Below are 20203 nucleotides of genomic sequence, written 5' to 3'. Positions count from 1 at the left end.
AAGTGCCAGGCATGGACAGGAAAGGCAAGGACCCAGCACGGCAGGGTCACAAAGTGTGAGGTGGGAGGTGGGGGTGGGGGAGCTGTGGAGAAGAGGCTGCAGATGTAACCAGGGCTGGAGTTTGAAGCTTCCTGTTCCTCATTGTTCCCTATCCTTCTAGTCCCAGCCCCAGGTCTCTTCCTCAGGATGCTGAGATGTGGGGGTCCCTCTCTTCTGCCCTCAGAAGCACTGATGTTCAGGCCATTTTACCCTGGAATGATCCCACCTGACCCTCACAGCAGTCTGGTGAGGTGGAAGGGTATAGGTAATTATGGCCCCCATTACTTTTATTGTCTAATTGTTTATTGCCAGTTTATAAAAAAAAGTTGACCTTTGTTTATTGAAGTTGCATATAGTAAACTTGCTAAATTCACCTGTAGATTCTTTTGGATTTGCTATGTAGACAATCATATCACGTGCACATAATGACAGTTTATTTCTTCCTGTTTTCATTTCTTTTCCTTACGTTATTGCACTGGCTAGTATCTCCAGTAAAGTGTGATAGAATCAGTAATAGCAGACATCCTTGCCTCTTTCCTGATCTCAAGTGGAAAACTTTTGGTATTTTGCCATTAAGTATAACGTATAATTATCATAAATTTTTAAAAGTAGGTACTTTTTATTAGATTAAAGAAGTTTTTTTCCATTCTAGATTGCTATTTTTTTTAAATCATGAATTGGTATTGAATTTTATCAAATGCTTTTCCTACATCTGTTAAGATAATCTTATGGATTTTTCTACTTATTCTGCTAATGAGATGATTTCATCAGTGGTTCTCAATTGAGGGTGATTTTTCTCCCTAGGGCATATTTGGCAATGTCTGGAGACATTGTTGATTGATTCAGCTGTGTGTGTGAGTACTACTGGCACCCAGTGGGTAGAAGCCAAGGGTGTTGTTAAACCTTCTACAATGCACAGAACTGCCCCTCGCCCCAACAAATAATTATCCAACCAAAAATGTCAGTAGTGCCAAGGTTGAGAAACTCTGATTTACGTTGCTTAAATTTTTGAGTGGTAAATCAACCTTTTACATTTTGGAAATAAAACCAACTTGGCTGTGATTTAATATTCTTTTTATATATCACTGTCTCTGATTTTCTAATATTTTGTTTAGGATTTGTATCTATGTTCATGAGAGAGATTGGCCTATAATTTTCCTTGCATGTGACGTCCTGTCAGGTTTTGGAATTAAGGATGTTTTGGCCTCATAAGATGAATTGGGAAGTGTCCCCTCTTTTTCAGTTCTCTGGAAGGGTTTGTGTAAGATAGATGTGCTCTCTGCCTTCCTTTACAATCAGATCTGCCTCTGCTCATGTCTTCAATCCTCTAAGCCGTTAATGTCCTTTGTGTGAGTTGAGACGTTTAACTGGACCAGGTTATACCGCTAAGCAGGATTACCGTTTGGTAAAGGTCAGAACTCACCCAAGCCGACAGGACCCCTGCAAGGCCCAGGGCAGGTAGAAAGGCTCACTTTGGCCTCAAACCTAAGTTTTATGATCTATCTCAGACTTTTATGACTCTGGCAGTTACTGGGCACTGACTCAAATCGAAGTGGGCTAGTGATTCCATTTGGCCATTGTTCCTTGTCTCCAGCGCCCTTGGGCAGGAACACTAGGAGAAGAGCAGGGCAGGGCCAAGACAATCCTGGGACTCGCCATAACACTAATCACATGAGCTCCAAAATCTTACCCTCTACCACTATCTCCGTGGTGTCTCTATTGTTAACTAAACTTTTAACTCTTTTCCAGGGTGGAAAACCTTTTAGTTTCTTCTACCCTTTGCCTGTCATGGGGGGTGGGGAGGGCAGAGAGAACACAGGTTTTTGCATCAGACAGACCTGGTTTGAATTCTAGTTGTGCTACTATTAATTTTAACAGTATTACCTGAAATAAGACATTTAGCTTTTCCAGTGAGGCCTCTGTTTACTCATCTGTGAAGTGGGACTTATCATGCCTACTTCCGTGGGTTAAGAAGAAAGGGATTTATTGAGGAGTCTAGATGATTCACAGCCTCAGAGGGCTGAAGACAAGACACTAGGCTGAATTTCCAGCAATGGCTCTCAACACTAGCACAGAGCTGGTCCATCAAGGGACCTGTTGCTTCATCCGCAATCAGGAAGCACCAAATTGGAAGACTGTGCTTACAGTGAGGAAGCCAGTGCTGGACCCAAGCCCACAAAATAACCTCATCCTGCCTGCCTCGTTACTGGACTCAAAATCCCATTCACATGCAGCTGATTGGAGAAACCAAAACCACGTTTGTAGCTCTAGTTGCAAGCAAGCCTGGAAAACACGGTATTTGCTTTCCAGCCTTTGCATGCAGGAAAGGGGCTGGAACTGGTGGTGAGCAAGCCTACCCACCGTGTGCACTGCAACTGGCCATCATATTTTCATTCTTGTTTCCTTGCATGGTTGTTTCGGGCATCTGTGCATGGTGGGGCTTCAGAAAGCCTGGGTTAGAAGGCCCGGGATTCCGGAAGGGCCTCCAGACACCTGTAAGGAAAGCACTGACTCAACAAAGTCCAGAATTTCTGTTAGGTTTGGGTGGAAACTGGTGGATTAGTGAGTTCCGTTCAGAAGAGGAGGGAGGAGAGGAAGGAGAATAAACCCCCAGCTTTTTAAGGATATTGGGAAGTTGAGGGAACAGGGACTTGGCCAGAAGTCACAACTGGGACCAGAACCAGCCCCTCTCGTCCAGCTCTCTTCCCGCCCACCGGACTTTAGTATGTTGAGAAGAATTCTCAACACTGGCAGCAGGGCTTGTGTATCTTTCTAGACACTTTGTCAACAGAGGGAGCAGCTGGCTCTTTCACAGAATCTGAGCCCTTTTGTGCGTCTGCCTGAGCTCCTCGCAGTCACCCGTGGAGTCAAGGCTGTCACCAGCTCTCCATCCACAGATGCTCCAGGCCCTCAGCCCTTCGTCTTGGTTCCCAGACAAGATCCTCCCCACCCCCACTCCCATTGGCACACACCTTCCCCAAGCTCGGGGCTGCCATTCGAGTCTCACCCCGGAGCCCTCCCAGAACAGCCCTGGATGATTCACTCGGGCAAATCACGTCTTCCAAGGAAGCCAAGGCCTTGAGGTTCCTAATCCTTTCCTTACCCATAGACTGCAGTTTCATTTTTTTGAACACGAACTTGGAGGATGCAGCTACTTGCCTCTCCATGAGTAGACGGTCTCCCAGGCACAGAATTCCGGGACCTGGGCCACTAGAGACAACAGCCTCGAGCCTTTCAATGTTGGTGTTGTGGGAAGATTACATCCCTTGCGGGATGGCTGGAGCCAGATCCAAGAGTCTGCAAAATTCGTCCTGGCCCCAAGTCTGACTTGACTCTGAACCCAGCAGGAATCTGGGGGGTTCCCCCCACACCTGCTCACCCAGCTGCATGTCATCCGCACGGACTCAGTCTTTCCTTCCTTAACAGGCACTACTGAGCACCCACTGTGTGACAAGTCTGTCCAGGCACTAGAACTTTTTGGATATAGCAGACCAAACAGACAAAGATCCTGCTCTCAAGAAATGAATATTTTAAGAGGAGAACTGTTAAGAGATCTCTGTACTATTTTATACATACCTCCAGGCAGGAGGTTTTAGAGCTTTGGCGTTAGATGGACCTGAATTGAAACCTGCTCTGTTCTGTGATCTTGGGCAGCTATTTTAACCTCTCTGAGCCTCAGTTTCCTCATTCCTAACATATGGCCACACTATACCTAATTGCCAAAAAGTAGACACAGCTCAAATGTCTGTCAAATAATGAATAAGTAAACAAAATGTGTTCTGTCCATACAATGGAACATTTTCCAGCAATAGAAAGGAATGAAGTACTGCAACATGCCACACATGCATAACCTTGCAAACATTATGCTAAGTGAAAGAAGCCAGACCACATATTGTATATTTCCATTTATACAAAAGGTTTACAATAGGCAAATCCATCGAGATGGAAAGTAGATTAGTGGTTGCTTAGGGCTGGGGGGAAAGGAGGAATTAGGGTGTGATGGTTAAAGCGGGGTGGGATTTCTTTTTGGGGTAATGGAAATGTCCTAAAATTGATTATGGTGGTGGATGCATGACTCTGTGAATATACTGAAAGCTACTACATTGTACACTTGAAATGAGTGAGTTTTATAGTATATGAATTATATCTCAAAATAACTGTAAAAGGACAAAAGTCCTACCAGTAGGGCTCTTTGAGGATTAAATGAACTGAGAATACAAAGTACCTAGCATAGTGTCTGGTATCTGGCAGACAATCAGTAGATGCTGACTTTTATTCTGTTGCTAATCCTTATCAGGCCAGTTTATACAGAAGCTTACAGTTACGTCTGCTGTCCATGTAAGAATGACGTGATCTTTGGTAATCAGTGCTGTCCCCTGAGCAGATGGTCCTTCCTTACCCTCGGTCCCCACCCTTTCTTTGTGGGTTGAAATCCTATGTGTATCAGATGCCACCTCTGTGAAGCCTCCTTGTTGGCCCAGCTGAAAATCCTGGGGCATTCTCTATAGTGTCCCCAACAGGGGGTATTCAGAGGCAAGCTCTTGCCACCATCTGGCTTGTTTACAAATTCTCTGTGAATGCACCATCTGTCCATGTGTCCTGCCCTCTGTGTCTTGCATGGCAGCACCTGGCACAGAGGGGGTGATTCTGGAATGAAAGTGTTCACAACACACACAGCACCTGTGTTGGGAAGAACTCTAAGACAGCCCTCATGACCGTTGCAATCTGGTATTAATCCTGTGATTATGTGATGTTACAGGACAAGAGGAATTTCATAGATGTAATTAAAGTTAACTGATCAGCAGACCTTAAGCTAGGGAGATGGGTGGGCCTAACCTAATCACAGGAGCCCTTTCAAAGCAGAGTTTTCTTTGGCTAGGAGCAGAAAAGGCAGCCAGAGAGGTTCAGAGTGTGAGGGGCCAGAGCAACCCCCCACTGCACAGCCCACACAGGCCACAACGTATATTCCTGGTGGGGCTAATGTGTGCCGCTCGGAGATGGCGCTGTGGGTGGGGACAGGGCACGAGATGTCCAGACCTGCCCTCAAGATGCTGTCAATAGGGGAGCCAGATTTGTAAGCAAGTAATTAGCATGCATGAGCTATGGAAAGGTATTCATGATACATTGTGTTAAATAAAAAACGGTATGCAATGCATGAGCAGAGTTTTGTAAAATATACATGTTTGGAAAGAGTTGTTCAAAATGTTACAGTGATAGGTTGTCTCTGGGTAGTGGTGAGTCTTATGTCCCTGGAAAAGGACACTGGACCCCTGTCCTGGAGGCAGGAAGTGGGGGAGAGAGAGGGTGCTCTTCTAAGAAGGTCATGGGTTCTCTCATAGCTGCTCTTCTACTTACAGATAATAAATAATAATAGCTAATATTATTAAGCACTTACTATGAGCCAAGCGCTGTTGCTAAGCACATTATACAATATAACAACTCATTTAATCCTCACAGCAACCTGCCAGGCCTATCTGATTCCAGCACTTATTTCCTACTGTTTCTCCAAGTACAGCTGCATTTAGGGAAATGTTTTTCCTCCTTCATAGGGTTGGAGACTGTCCTTTATCTGTGAAGAAGGATACTCTGGTTTCTTTTCACTTGTTGATATTTTTTAATTTTTCTGCAACATCCAACCATTTCTTTTCACTGGAAAAAAAAGAAAGCAGGCGCATGGTTTTATTTTTGCCAGCATGCTCAGGGCTGACGGATGACTGATAAAAGCTCTGTGGAAGCCTGGAAGGGAACCAGATCATTCTGCTTTGGCACACAGAGGAGAAGTCACCCAGAGAAGGTGAGCTGTGACCTGAGTTTTAAGGGAAGTGTGTGAACCCACCAGGTGAAGAAAGGACCTCTGTGGCCAAAGTGTGGCATTGTACCGGGAACATGGTGACTGGTGAGTTCAGGAGTGACACTGTGGGGAGTGCAGGAAGTAAGGCTGAGATGGCCAGGGACCTGGTCACAAGGGTGTGGATGCTTAGGAGCCGGGGTCATTATTCTGAGGGCAATGGGGAGCCACTGAAAGGTTCAGGCAGGTGAGGGACTGAGTGGGATGCTGGTTTGGAAGCTCAAGCTGGTGTCTCATGAAGGGGTGGGGGTGGCAGCTTTGGGGCAGAGAGGCCAGTGAGAGGCAGTGGCAGCAGCCCAGGCTGCAGCTGAGGAGGGGACAATGTGACACAAATAGAGATGTGGAAGATTCAGACCGATGTGGATTTCAGCACCTCCTCTCCCCACTCCCCACTTATTAGCTGCAAACCCTGGGCCAGGCACTTCTCTCTGAGCCTCCATGATTTAGCTGAGGGGACAGCTGAATAGAAAAGGCACCTGGCTGGTGACATGTCATAAGTGGGTGCGAGTAGTGGCCCTACCCCCTTGAAGCAGAAACTGGTGACCAGTTTTCCCCTCTGAGTCACCCAGCTGGTGCCAGGGAAAGTCTGAGGCTGCTTGTTCAGAGAGGGTCACCAGCATGGCAGCATGGCAGTATGGCAGGCCTGACGGCTGGGACCAGGCTCTGATGGGTGGAGAAGCGGAAGACAGAGCTAGGAGAACTGGAGCAGATCCCTGGGGTCCAGTCAGCATCCAGGCTTAGCCCCCTCTGGTCCCAGTTTTGCTGTGTCTGGCTGGGTCCTGAGCCAAGTGACACCTAGTTCCTGCCCTCAGAGAGGTCCCCACAGATCAGGGGAGACTCAGGAATAGAGCCCATGTGTAATGTGAGAGCAGACCCCAGCCAGCTCCTCAGGGCCAAGGTCTTATTAAACGCCGATGACGACCCCAGGAAGGAGGCGCCATTCTCCCCATGTTATACATAAGGAAACTGCACCTTAAAGAGAAGGATGTGGCCAGAGTCTTCTGGCCTGGGAGTGGCTGAGGCAGGACAGAAATTGTGACTTGTCCTACTCCGGGGCCTGAGTTTCCAGCCTGGACAGAGGAGTCGGGTTTAAGCAGGGCCTGAGAGGTACGCTAGTGACATTGCCCTGCCCAGGCCTGGACCCCAACCTCACCAACCTGTGACTCACCTCTGTGATGTGGGGAGGAGGGTCCCTCTCGGCCAATGAGGGGCCTGTGCCACACATGGCTACCTCCCCCTGGAATTGAGTGGAGGCAGAATCCTTGTGGCCTCCAGCTTCCCATTCCTATCTCCGCTGAGCCCACAGGGCACTAAGAGGGCTGCTGGTGGCTGGTGTGGTGGCTCACACCTGTAATCCCAGCACTTTGGGAGGCTGAGGTGGGAGGATTGCTTGAGGTCAGAAGTTCAAGACCAGCCTAAGCAACATAGTGAGACCTGTCTCTACAAAAAATAAAAAAATTAGTTGGATGCAACGGTGTGTGCCTGTAGTCCCAGCTACTTGGGAGGCTGAGGCAGGAGGATCGCTTGAAGCCAGGAGTTTGGGGCTACAGTGAGCTATGACCATCCCACTGCACTCCAGCTTGGGTGACAAAGCAAGCCTTGTCTCAAAAAAAAAAAAAAAAGAGGGCTGCTGCTGGCCTTTGGTCCCCGGGTGGATTGTCCCCATTTCCAGAGTGAGCACAGCAAAGTCAAAGAAGGTCTGCCTGGTCTTTGTTGCAGCCCAGCCACTTCTGAGCTCTGCAGCCTTGCACAAGCCTTTGCCCCACTCTGAGCCTAGTTTCTTGCTGTAAAATGGGGGCATTTACACAAATCACACACAGAATGATGAAAAGAGATAATGTGTAAAAGGACTTCTCCTGCTGGAGGAGTCAGTGCTCAGAGAGCTCTAATGCTCTTGGGTGGACTATTTCCTCAGGGACAAAGAGCTCGGGGATCGGGAACCTGGGCCCTGCTACTGACCTGCTCTGTGACTCTGAGACAGTGGCTTCCCGTCTCTGAGCTTCAGATCCCCACTGGACAGGCTGCTCCGACCTTCTGTGTGTCTGAGTGGGAATGGAGTTAGTCATTCCCAGCTCACTGGGAAATCCTTGGCCAGGGCTGAGGGCGGCCTGGCCCCAGTGCCCTAGCTTGCTGGAGCAGCAGGAACAGGCAAAACCAAAACCCAGACCCCAGCTGGTCCGGGATCCCGTCCCCTTAGATCCACATAAGTTTGTCAAGATCTAAGCAGCCTGTGACTTTGTCCAACCTTTGCACACGCTGCTCCTTCTGTCCCAACGCTGTTTTCCATTCTCACTCTTCTAAGATAACTCAGGTGTCCTGCCATAGGAATTCTTAGAAGAATTCATAGAAGAATTTTCACACACACACACACCCCTAACCCTTCCTTGCAGGCTCCCAAATCACCAGTCTACAAAAATTGCCTTTAGCGGACACTTAACTTGTTTGCTTAATTTATGAAATCCTCACAGACCTGTGAGCTAGGGATTCTCAGCCCTTCCTGACACCTGCAGAGGAAGGTTCAGAGGGGGTAGGTCACATCTCCACCCCCTCCAGGCCTCTCGCAGGCTGGGGCAGTGACCTCCGCAGGGGAAGAACTTAAAAGCTGGTCATTATTGCTGAGAACGCCTTCCTTGCCAGGAAGTGGGTACCTGGAGGGCCCGGAGGGCTGGCTCTCTGACCGCTGGGAACAACTCCTTTACGTGGGTACACTATGCGACAAATACGTAGGCAAGTGACTGTCCCCTCTCTGGGCCTCAGTTTCTCTTTCTGTAAAATGGGGTGAGGCGGCCTGGGCCCAGGACTCCTAGAGCCCTCTCCAGCAGAGCGCTGATGGCTGTCAGGGCTGTTTCCATTCCCAAGCCGGCCCCAGAGTGTTCACGGGATGGGACAGAAGGGCCCCCAAGGACCGAGGGTTTCGGACAGTTCCGGGGCAGCTGGGTGAAGAGCAGGCCGGCCGCTGCCCCCCGCCGCACCCCACCCCCGTACCGCCCTGCGCTGGGAAGCCCAAATCCCCGCCAGCCCACTCGCGCTGTCGCTTTAAGGTCAGGCGGGGCGGGCTGGGTGACCGGCGCGGCACCTGGAGCCACCCCGCCCCAGCCAGCCGGGCCACCCCACTCGGGAGTCTCCAGTCTCGGTGGACCCGGCGGCGGACGGTGAGGACGCGGACCCAGGAGAGGTGGGGCGGGCCGCGCCCCTGAGCCCGGGCCTGAGCCCGGGGGCTGCCACATTTGGCCAGAATGGGTCCGTGTGGTCGCCACGGGGGTCAAGGGCGGGCGAAGCCCGGGCTCCACGTGTCCCGGGGCGCCCCGCGGGAGCCGCAGAGCCCCGGGGGCAGCGAGCAGCGCTCAGACCCCGCGGGCGCCGCTCGGCGACCCTCGCACGGGGTGGGGCGGCGGGCGCAGACCCCACTGACCCGACTGACGACGCGGCGGGCGGGCCAGCGCCCTGGACCCCACCCGAGCCCGACCTCACGGTGCTCCTTCGGGCTCAGAGTCGGGCTGGGGGCGGCGCCAGGGCCTCCCCCCAACGGCGCCCCTGCAGACCCCAGGGACGGCAGGTTCGCTCAGCCCCTCACCCCGCGGCCACCAAGCCTTTATCCCCGCCGGGCTCCCCGCCCCCGACCGCGCCCGAGGTGCGTGGAAACGCCCCCCGCCCCTCCCCTTGCGGGAGCGCCCGGCTCCCACCGCCAGCCCCGCCTGAACCCTTCCCGTGACACTGACCGCGGGCTCGGTGCGTGCGATGTGGACACCCGGCTCCACCTGTGTTTTGCTTCGCTGGGTTTTTGGGCACGGCACTTGGTGCCTCAGTTTCCCCGGAGGTGAGATGGGGATGATCTGGGCCACTTCTTGTTCAGATGGATTCTTCTTTGCAGAAAGGGCCACCTAAATAAAGTGCCCTCACTGGTAGCCTGAGGCAGGGCGCCGGCACAGCACTCCTGTCCAGGCCCTGCGGGAAACGAATGCGGGAGGGCGGCCGTCCCCTCCCCGCTCTCCTAACCGGAGCAGGGCCTTTCCCCCAACAGACTTTTACTGCAGACGCTGCCCCCTGGCCAGGGGCAGAAAACAGACCCAGGCTGGCCTTGCTATTGTGGGCAGGTAAGGTAAGATGGAGGGTGGGGGCAGGTACTAAGGGATACTGTGGAAATAAAAATCGTAATAATAAGAGAATAAATGGTTTTCACATATTTTAATTCTTACAAGCAATATGGTGTTATTGTGCCCATTTTACAGAGGAGGGCACTACGGCATGGAGAGGCCAATAACTTGCCCGTGTCAGAGCCAGGGTTTATCCTCTGTCCTGCCCTGTGTCACCGTGTCACAGCTTGCCTTCTCACCATCTCATCTTCAAACCTGGGAGGCAGGGGTTTGAGCTCAGAGATGTTGAGCAGCCTGCCAAGGTCACAGAGGGAGTGACAGGTGGAGCAATGTGCTCAGGGGAGCAGATTGGCAGCAGCAGACATGCTTCTGGAAGGGGTGAAATGAAGTCCCCAGGTGGGAGCAGAGGGCTCCCAGGTGCAGGGAGTACAGGGCTAGGAGAGGCTCTCAGGTGACACGAGTTTGGGTGAGGGTGGGGAGGGATCTGGGGGAGGTGGGGCCAGCCTGGCAGGCCCCGATTGAGTGCCAGGTTGGGGATGGGACTTCTCGAGATTAGGGGAGTCTCCTGCCTGCCCTGGGGCTGGGGTTGATGCCCTCCAGGGTGGGGGCCCTTCCTTCTTCTCCTATCAGGATACAGGGTCTGGAGGTGCACAAGTGTGAAGAGCCAGCAAACTGCCTAAATATTATCTCTCTGCAATGAGTCAGGGAAGTCTTGGGGTAGGACAACCTGCTGGTTGACTCCTCATTGGTAAAATGGGAATTTTTCCCTGCCCTGCCCACCCACCTCAGGGCGGGGAGGCAGACGAGGTGCTGGATGTGACGGGGAGCTGTCAGTGCCACAACTACAGGCAAGGGCTTACTGTCCTGCGTTTGCTTGTGGGGTCACCCCCAAAGCAGATTTCTCCTCTTGACAGGCTCTCCTAGCGGGGGAGAAGGGGTGGGCAGGTTGTTTTTCTCCCTCCACAAAAAATCCTTGAGCTGGAGACAGGAGGCACTTTGCCTCTAAGACTGATTCACAGGTAATTTACAAATGGCATTTCTCTGTGTGTGTCCAGTAGTTTGGGGGGTTGTAAATATTGGGGTCCACTCCCAGAGCACCCCTTTTACATGCATACATTCTCTTTCGCTCTCTTGCACACACGTATTTTTCAAACACATTTGGGAACATGCCCTTTTGAAATCTGAAGTTTTTATGTTGTCAAACTATTTGTAGAAAAAAAAATGAAATCTGAAGTTTTACCTACTATATCTGGAACATTTGCTGTCCCCTTCACCTCACGTAGGAACATGCCTTTGAGTGGCTGCACAGCACAGTGTCATTGGGATGCGCCACGTTTGGCTGGGCAAGCCCCATGTGGAAGGATTTCTGATCACTGCCATCTCCCTTAAGCTCTGTGGCTCCCTGAGCCCCTGCTTCACTTCCCTGGCTCAGCCTTTGGAAGAGAAGACGGTCCCTCCACGAATCCTCCCAGCAGCCTGCTAGACAGCCTGCCCTTTACGATGAGGAAACAGGCCCAGAGCAGTTGAGAGGCTTTTCCCAGGACACAGCTGCAGAGGGGGCCCAAAGCCAGGACTGTTCTCCCAGGCCCTGTGCTGCAGCAGCTGGAACCTTGCGGTCCCTCCTCTCTCCCAGCTCTTCACAACTGCGAGGGAGGATTTTCGCTCAATGAGCATTTATTTACCCAGCAACTCTCCATCATTTCAGAGGATTTATTCAACCAGTGTTTACTGAGCAGCTGTCATGTGCTAGGCACTGGGTAGATACAGCCACAAACAGGGCCAACCTGGACCCTGCCCTCAGGGAGCACACAGTCTGGGAATGGGGACAGGAAGTTAAACACAGAGAATAAGTGCTGTGGTCCAAGAAGGCCCAGGAGATGTGGGAATTTAGAGTGTCATCAGAGAAAGCTTCTTGGTGAGGGCTGAGCTGAGCCTGGAGGGGAGGTAATGGGAAGTTACCAGACAGAGGGGACAGAAGAGACAACAGACTGCCTCGAGGTTGGCTTTGGGGACACCTTGGACCTAGGTTTCAGCCTCTTACTGTCCATGTGGTCTGGGGCCAGGCTTCCTTCCAGGTATTTTTTTCTCTCCCTTGCGTTGATTTCTTAGCCTAATTGGGATAATACTGCATGTATAATTCGGTATACTAAGTTGGAAAAAAGTAAGATATCATAAGTGTTTCCCCCTGTTGTTAAACCTTCATGCTGAGCTTGGTATTTTTTTTAAATGGGTTAATATCAATTATTTAATCTAGAGGTTATGCCATAGTTTATCACCATTTCTGTATAGTTGGACATTGAGGCACTTTCCAAATTATGACCATTGTAAACAAGGTCAAGGTGAACATCTTTTTGCACAAAGTTTTGCTCCATGCCATAAATTTCAACTTGAGACTCTTCAGTGCTTTTTTGCACGCTTGTCCTGGGTCTCAGTGTCTTCGAGTGTGCAATGGAGGTAGCGCTGATCTCATGGGATGTGGGCATGCATAACCCATATGCGTAACCCAGGCATGATGGCCGTGCACACCCAGCAAGCCCCCGTCCTGGCAGGCCTGCCGGACCCAACAAATGTTCACTCCCCTCCCTGAGGACCCTGAGGCCTGGAAAGAGGCCCAGAGTGAACATAGCCACACCTGCTAAGCACCTACTGTGTCCCGGGCACGGTGCTGATGCACTGTGTAGCTGTGACCTTCAGAATAGCCCTGCAACGTCAGGGGCATGGCCTCCATCTCACAGATGAGAGGCGTCAAGTGACCTCTGTAAGGTTGCACAGTGACCTCAGGCAGAGGAGGACTAACCCCAGGTCTCCAGTATCTTTCATTTCCTCTTCTCTCTCCTTCTCCACGTCCAGATGTGTGACAGGGGCTGCGTGGCCTCCACCCTCCGCTATTGCATGACGGTCAGCGGCACCGTGGTTCTGGTGGCCGGGACGCTCTGCTTCGCTTGGTGGAGCGAAGAGAATGCGGGTGCCCAGGCTGGCCCGCGGGCCCCACCCACCGAGCATCCCGGTGCTGAGGCCCGCAGGCCCCTACTCAGGTCGGTCAGCTTCTTCTGCTGCGGCACAGGCGGCCTGCTGCTGCTCTTCGGCCTGCTGTGGTCTATCAAGGCCAGCACCCGGGGGCCGCCCCAGTGGGACCTGTACCATTTCTCCAGAGACCTGTACTATCTCAGTGTGGAGCCCTCGCAGAAGGAGAGATGCAGGTCAGCCGGGCCCGGTGGGGCAGTGGGTGGGGACCACAGGTGGGGGCCCAGTCATACCATCCGGCATTTGCTCAGCGAACGCTCATGGGGTTCCTGCTCTGGACCAGGCCTTGCCCTGTGCCCTGGGGACCTGGAATCTGACCAGTGCCTTCCTAAAGAAGTTTAAAGCCCCAGGACAGAGGCAGATGATGACAAACCAGAGGAATTGGAGCTGTGAGAGAGACACACACATGGTCTGTGGAGACATGGAGAAATCTGGGAAGGTTTCCTGGAGGAGGTGGCAGCTATGCTCAGCATGCTATGGGGCAGAATAGCAGAGAGGTTAAAAGCCTAGGCACAGGAGTCAGACCCACTGGGATCCTGTCCTGGTTCTATCACAGACTGGCAGTGAGACTTCAAGTAGGTCATGCAACCCTACTAAGCCTCAGCTTCCTCATCTGAAATAAAATGGGAACGATAGGAACAGCAGTAATAGCAAACACCTGTATGGTACTTGCCACGTGCCAGGCACCATTCTAAGTGCTTCATACATTGACTCATTCAATCCTTACAGCAGCCCTCTGAAGTGGGTACTGTTACTGACTCTGTTTATAGAAGAAGAAATGGAGGCATGGGGACGTTAAGTAGCTTGCCCAAGGACATCAGCTAATATGTGTCACTCTGGGACCTGAACCCAGGCGGTCTGGCCCTGGAGTCCATGCTGTCACCCATTTTCCACCCCTTTTCCTGGGAAATTTAAATGGATGATGTGTATGTAGAGCCTAGCCCAGGGCCTAGCACACAGTAGGTGCACAGGAAATGTCAACTTTCTTCAAGTGGACATGGAAACGGGCAATTGAGGCGGTGGAAGAGCAAGTGCAAAGGCATGGGTGGGTGGGATGGGGCAATGTGGAGCGTTAAGGAAGCATTTCTTGGCCGGGTATGAGGGCTCACGCCTGCAACACCAGCACTTTGGCAGGCTTGCTTGAGGCAAGGAGTTGGAGACCAGCCTGGGCAACATTACAAGACTTATCTCTACAAAAAATTTAAAGATTAGCTGGCATGGCAATGTGGCCTGCAGTCCTAGCTACTCGGGAGGCTGAGGCGGGAGATTCACTTGTGAAATCCTCACTCATGAAATTTTAAAACCACAGATATACCGTGTATCTGTTTATGTTTTGTATGTGTATCTGTGCTTTGTACATAAAAAAGTATCAACCCTCCCCAAGAATGAGTTTTTATTTTACCTGTGAGCATGTTGAGGATGCATGCGTTACCCACGCCCTTACTATGTACTCATTTATTCAACAAAGTGTGGAGTGTGCCTACATGCCAGGGGCCTGCATACACCATCTCCTATCGCCTCCTATTACTCTACTGCCTCCAAGGTAAGGGTCACTGTTGCCTCTGCAGAAGGGGAAAGTTTATGGCATGGAGCAAAACTTTGTGCAAAAAGATGTTCACCATGGCCTTGTTTACGATGGTCATAATTTGGAAAGTGCCTCAATGTCCAACTATACAGAAATGGTGATAAACTATGGCATAACCTCTAGATTAAATAATTGATATTAACCCATTTAAAAAAAAATACCAGCTGGAAGGTGACAGGTGCCTGCCACGTGCAAAGCTTGCATTCTTCTTCCTGTCCACTCTCTAAGTACTGTATCCAGGGCTGTTAGGGGCTAATCCAGACTTCCCTGAGCTGGCCAGGGACCTGGATATTCCTGTTGTTAGAAGGAAAATGCATTCCCAGTTAAAGAATGCAAGAGTATTCCCACCACTGGCCTCGACTGCCTGAGGACAGAGAAGTTACAGTATTCGACAGAGGCCACTTAGTCCAGTAGTCAAACCTCGGTTTGAATCGACTGTTAGAGGGAAGGGCAGGGCCTCGGGGACTATCCAGCCAAACCCTCACTTCTCAGATGAGAAACCTGGTGACCTGCCTGGTCACACAGTGAGTTAGTGGTCAGTTGGAACCAGGCCAGGCCTCAGGATGCTCTCGACTAGAGCCTGTTTGTCCCCGCCCAGCCTGGCACAAGTGCAGGGGGTGGGTGTTGTCTGTACACACAGCCATGTTGATGCAACAGGGGCCAGGCCACAGCTGCGCCTGTCAGGTGGGGCCCCATGGCCTTTGTTCCCAGTGGGCCAGGGAGGAAGCCACCCAGGAGGCGCAGGGCGCTCCTAGCCCGTCAGGCTCTGAGACCCAAGTCCTAGATTCAGAAACTGGGGTGGCTGTGTGTGGAGGAGGCTGCTCTTTCCTGTCCCTGAGGCTGACCCAGCCCAGCTCTGCGGCCTGTGGGGCCCAGCATCTGGCCCCCCTGGGGGTCTGCTCTGCTGTGCCTGCTCCCAGGCGCCCCACCCTCTGGGATGCCTGCTGTGGGGGACTTCTGGTCCTTTCCCCTCTTGGGCCCCAGTTCCCCAATTTATTCATTTACTTATTATTTCATGCATTTTACTAATATTTAATGAGCACCTACTCTGTGCTGGGTCCTATTCAGAGTACTGACAAGGCAGCAGAGGACAAAACAGACAGAGCCCCTGCCCTCAGGAGCTCCCATCTGACATGTAACCCCCCTAAATGAGGAGGTTGGATGTGAGGCCTCCGGGGGGCGCCACCCTCAGTGAGTGCAGCAGTCTCTGTCGTTCGTAGCTGTGTGTCACTGGGCACACCGCTTACATCCTCCGAGCCATGTCTGACGCCTCCTCTGTCAGCTGGGGTGACACGCCTTTCCCCGCGATCGCGGTCCAGCTCAGATGGGACGATAGATAGGGAAGTGCATGCACCGTAAAGTCTGCGCACACATCAGCTTTCTCTGCTGTTAAGCACTTTACAGTTTACAGGGCACTCCCGTGCCCGCTAACTGATTTGAGCCTCAGTTGCTTATGAGGTTAGTGTAAGGATCAGGCCCATTTTACAGATGAGAAAACTGCAGTGAGGAGAGATGGGTGGCTTGGGGGAGAGGGGTGATGGGTGGAGCGAGCTTGAGCTCTGCAGTCAGACAAGGTTGGGGCTTTGCCACTTAGTTGACACGTGACCTTTACTCATCTGTAAAATGGGTGAGAGCCACTGTCCCCCAGAGTTATCATGAATATGAAATGAGATTAGAGAACTTAAGTGTTGGGCAAATAGTATTTCACCCCTTCTCCCTTCCCCTCTCCCGCTGTGTTTGTCTGACTCAGCTGAAGGGCAGTGGAGCAGGGGCCGGGCCCGGGTCTCCTGCCCTGAGCAGGCTCTGAAGAGTGGGGTGAGCCCCTGGCCCGGTGGAGCTTCCTGTGCATGGAGACACAGTGGCAGGGCTGCCCCCGCAGCTGCAGGGGTGCGTGTGCGGAAAACACCGTGAGCGGAGCCCGCTCCCCAGAAGCGTGCGGCGGGCTGCCCTGCGTGCCCAGTGCCTGGCATTCTGGACCATGACCCTGGAGACTTGGGGTGGGGTGGGCCCAGCTGGCCACTAAGGCAACAGTAGGTGGTGTGAGGCTGTTCCATGTCCACCCTATAAGCAAACTTCCTGCTGCAGACTGGGCTCACCTGGCACCTGTGCCTGCCCTGCCAGCTGTCACCTGCTGGGGTGGCCCAGGCCTACACAAAACCTGTCTTGTGTCCCCAGGGCTCCAAGAGGCTGGGGAGGGCAGGGGCGTAGCTGGGAGGTGAGCAAGCAGGAGATGTGGGGGTCTGGAAGCCTTATTACCCATATTTTTCTGGGTGTTGTCAAAACTTTTTCCATTTTTCCTTCTCCTGAATCTGTGAAAGGGGAATTATTATCCCCATTTTACAGATGAGGAGAAAGAGGCTCAGGGAAGGTGTGAACATGGCCCAGGTCACACAGCAGTAGAACCCAACTTGCCTGCCTCCAGGGGCAATGGTCTTTGCCCTGCTGTCACCTGGGAGGATGTTAGGAGTTCGAGGAGGGTGAGGCCCTGTTGCCTTCCTCAGCTGTGGGGCTCCCGGGCTGTCTCCAGGGAGGGAAGGAAGGTTTGTGAGAGTTCACAGGAGCACTGGACAGGGAGCCCCAAATCTGGCTCCTGGCTGGTGCCCTGCATCAGACTGGCCTACAGGCTGGGGTTCAGATCCAGGATCCCCATCAACCTGTCTTGTCGCCCTGGTCTGTGAGTGGGAGCAGTGAGCCTGCCTCCCCAGTGGGCCGCTCTGGGGGCTGCAGTGGTCCTGGGCTGAGAAGACACAACACACTGCCACAGAAGGGCCCTGTCCCCAATGGGTGTCGGGTGTTCATCTGAGGGGCAGCAGCAGGTTCCCAGTATCCCCCACCCCAGCGGCCCTGGAGCTAAGTCCCATCCACTACTTCTCTGTCTTCCAGCTGGCCTCCACCATTGGCACCCTCCCCGGTCTACACAGCAAGACCACTGGTATGGATTAAACTGCTTCCCCAGCAGCTCTAAACCGCCCACCCTGGGCGAGTGACTCAGTCTTTGGGGGCCTGTGTGGGGCCTGCCATATCGGAGACCTGCGATGAGCTTTGTGTCCCCCACCCCTTCCTTACGGGAGACCTTCGGGATTCTGTTACGGCTCCCACTGGTCTAGCATGCAAGTGGTGCTTCCCTGCGCTACGTCATTTAATCTTCACTCTGGCCTGTGAGGTAGTGCCGTTATTGTTACCCACTTTATAGATGGGGAAACTGAGGCTCTGACTGATGGAGTTACTGACCCATGACCACCCACCAACATGGGTGAACAGGGAATGGAACCAGCCAGTGCCCAGACTCTTAAGCAGCCCTTGAGTGACTCAGTGTCAGAGGGGACCTTCAAGATCACCTAGTCAGCTCCGTATCTGGCAGGACCACCACCAAAGCAGTGGCAGACCCGACCTGGGATCAGGGACTCTCTCACCCAACAGGGTCCCAAGAGGGGTAGGGGCACTGACTCCCTGGAGATGGTCCACCAGGGATCTGAGAGGGCTGAGGGCCAGTCTCACTCCCAACAGCCTTGGTGGAGCTGGGATGTAGGTGGCCTGTCTTGGAATCTGCAGAGCCTGGTCAGTGGATCCTCAGAGGATCTGGTCTCTGCCTCAAGTCCCTGCAGGGCAGTTCAGTTGGCCAGTGTTGGGGGTGGGGGAAAAGTCACAGGAAAGCCAAACTGTCCAGAGACAGAAGTGGTTGACTTGGTAGGTAGTGAGTTCTCCATCCCTGGAGGTATGCAAGTAGAGGTAATCACTTAACAGACTTACTGAAATGTCCGATTTCCTTAAGTACTATGTTTGACAGTTGATATCTCTGATATTCAAAAACTGAACATATATCAAAAAAAGCTAGTGGTATCTGTTTGGTGGTCCAGTGCTGGTATTATCCACTACAGTTTCATGAAGCCTGGTCAGTCGATTACAGCGGATGTCTACTGCAACCAACTGGATGGAATGATGAGGATGCTTGTGATTAAGCAGCTGAGATTGGTCAACAGAGATAGGCCAATCCTCTTGCAAGACACCACTTGACCACATGTCACACAAACAATGCTGCTCAAACTACAGCAGCTGGACTTGGAAACTCTCTGTCATCCACCATATTCACCAGACCTTGCACCAACTGACTAGCACTTCCTCCAGGCTTTGGATCACTTCTTGCAAGGAAAACTATTCAATTCCCAACAACCTGTGGAAAACGCCTGTGGCGATTTCATCACCATTTGCCCTCCAGGCTTCTTCGCTGCTGGCATAAACAGGCTACTGTTAAGATGGCAAAACTGTGTCTACACTTTAGGCGCATACTTTGATTCATTGCACTGCTTCTTGTTTGAGATATAATAAACTACACGGTTGACTCAAAGTCAGACATTTCATATTTAATGTCCTAACTGAAGGAGAATTGATGTCTCCATCTTGCCCTGACTATCACGACTCTGATCTTGTAAAGGATGTTTCAGTAAGCTGGGGATGTTTCTGTCCATGGACCATCACTCAGTCTTTCAACAAACATCACCAAGCACCTGCCCTCTGCCCCTGGACACTCAGAGTCAGTCCCTGCCCTGGAGAAGACTAGGCAGGGTCAGTGTGGTGACAGAGAAGAGCACTGTGGGAGCCCAGAGCAGGGAGTGGGGATTTTGCTGGGGAGAGACGGGTCAGGAAAGCTGCCCAGGGGAGTCTCAAAGAACAAGCGGGGAGTGACCAGCAGGGAAGGGGTGAGGGAGGGGGCTGGCACCCGGAGGTGTGGTGGGGGCCCTGGGACTGACTGTATGGGGCAGGGAGAGGGCTGGGAGAGCAGGCAGTAGGCTTTTGCCTTAGCCCCTGCTAACAGCCTCTCTCCTGTTCCTGTAGGACCCCAACGGTGGCTGCCATCCCCACTTATGAGGAGGCCACGCGCTGCCCTCTGACTGAGGGGCCCCCGACGCCACCTGCACGCCCCACGGAGGAAGACCCGGAGTGCGGTGCCTCAGGGGATGCCCTGCTTGGGACCCAGCCCCCCTTCCCCCCACCCGGCTACGAGAGCATCGCCCTTGCTCTTGGAGCCGTTTCTGGGGAGACAGCAGCTGGCGCTGTGTTCTCCTGCCCAGGCCTGGTCCGGACGGCAGCGGGGGAGAGGTGAAGGCTCCTGGCAGGCCCCGAAGTGAGAGACGGAAGTGATGAGCCCCTTCCAGCGGCTCCTGCAGCGCCTGGTGCACAGGAGGCACTCAACAAATGTTTGCTGCTGAATGCTGTTTTATTTTTCTATTGCTGCATAACAAACCACCCCAAAATTTAGTGGTTTCAAATAAATCCCATTTTATTACATCTCATGATTCTGTGGGCTGCCTGGGCCCAGCTGGGGGGTGGTTCTGCCCTATCTGATGTTGGCGAGACTGCAGTCGTCAGGCCAGAACACCCAAGACGGCACACTCGCATGGCTGGCCATCGGCGCTGGCTGTCAGCCAGGAGACTGTGTGTAGGTGAGAAAATTGGGGCCCCCAGAGGCAGAGGCAGAACTGGCTCAAGTTCACACATCAGGTTCATAACCGAAAGAACATGGACTCTGAATTCAGACCACCTGTGCATGGCTTCCACCCTGTACCATCTCAGTGACCTTGGACAAGTGGCTTTCCCTCTCTACAACTCAGTTTC

At 52.5% G+C, this 20203-nt stretch overlaps 1 protein-coding gene across 2 annotated transcripts; it reads left to right on the top strand.

Moving 5' to 3' along the window:
• The first annotated feature begins 8988 nt into the window (after positions 1–8988).
• Positions 8989–19868, top strand: TMEM61 (transmembrane protein 61). Of its 2 annotated transcripts, none has more exons than XM_045546441.1 (3): positions 8989–9039; positions 12832–13181; positions 19424–19868. In XM_045546441.1, exons 2-3 carry the CDS (start codon positions 12832–12834, stop codon positions 19689–19691), a joined length of 618 nt encoding a protein of 205 aa, XP_045402397.1. In that variant the 5' UTR covers positions 8989–9039; the 3' UTR covers positions 19692–19868. The 2 variants fall into 2 exon arrangements, with proteins under 2 accessions (XP_045402397.1, XP_045402398.1); XM_045546442.1 differs by having other exon boundaries at positions 9009–9062.
• Positions 19869–20203: the final 335 nt, after the last annotated feature.

Source organism: Lemur catta, chromosome 3 (genome assembly GCF_020740605.2).
Source record: "Lemur catta isolate mLemCat1 chromosome 3, mLemCat1.pri, whole genome shotgun sequence".
Classification (NCBI taxonomy): Eukaryota; Metazoa; Chordata; class Mammalia; order Primates; family Lemuridae; genus Lemur; species Lemur catta.
Note: the sequence above shows the minus strand (reverse complement) of the source record. Positions and strands in the feature narration are given on the sequence as shown.

Excerpts from the sequence above, each read along its gene's own strand:
- TMEM61 (XM_045546441.1), top strand. The coding sequence starts at position 12,832 with ATGTGTGACAGGGGCTGCGTGGCCTCCACCCTCCGCTATTGCATGACG. Across the intron at positions 13,182-19,423 it reads TCGCAGAAGGAGAGATGCAG|GACCCCAACGGTGGCTGCCA; the intron begins GTCAGCCGGGCC and ends CTGTTCCTGTAG.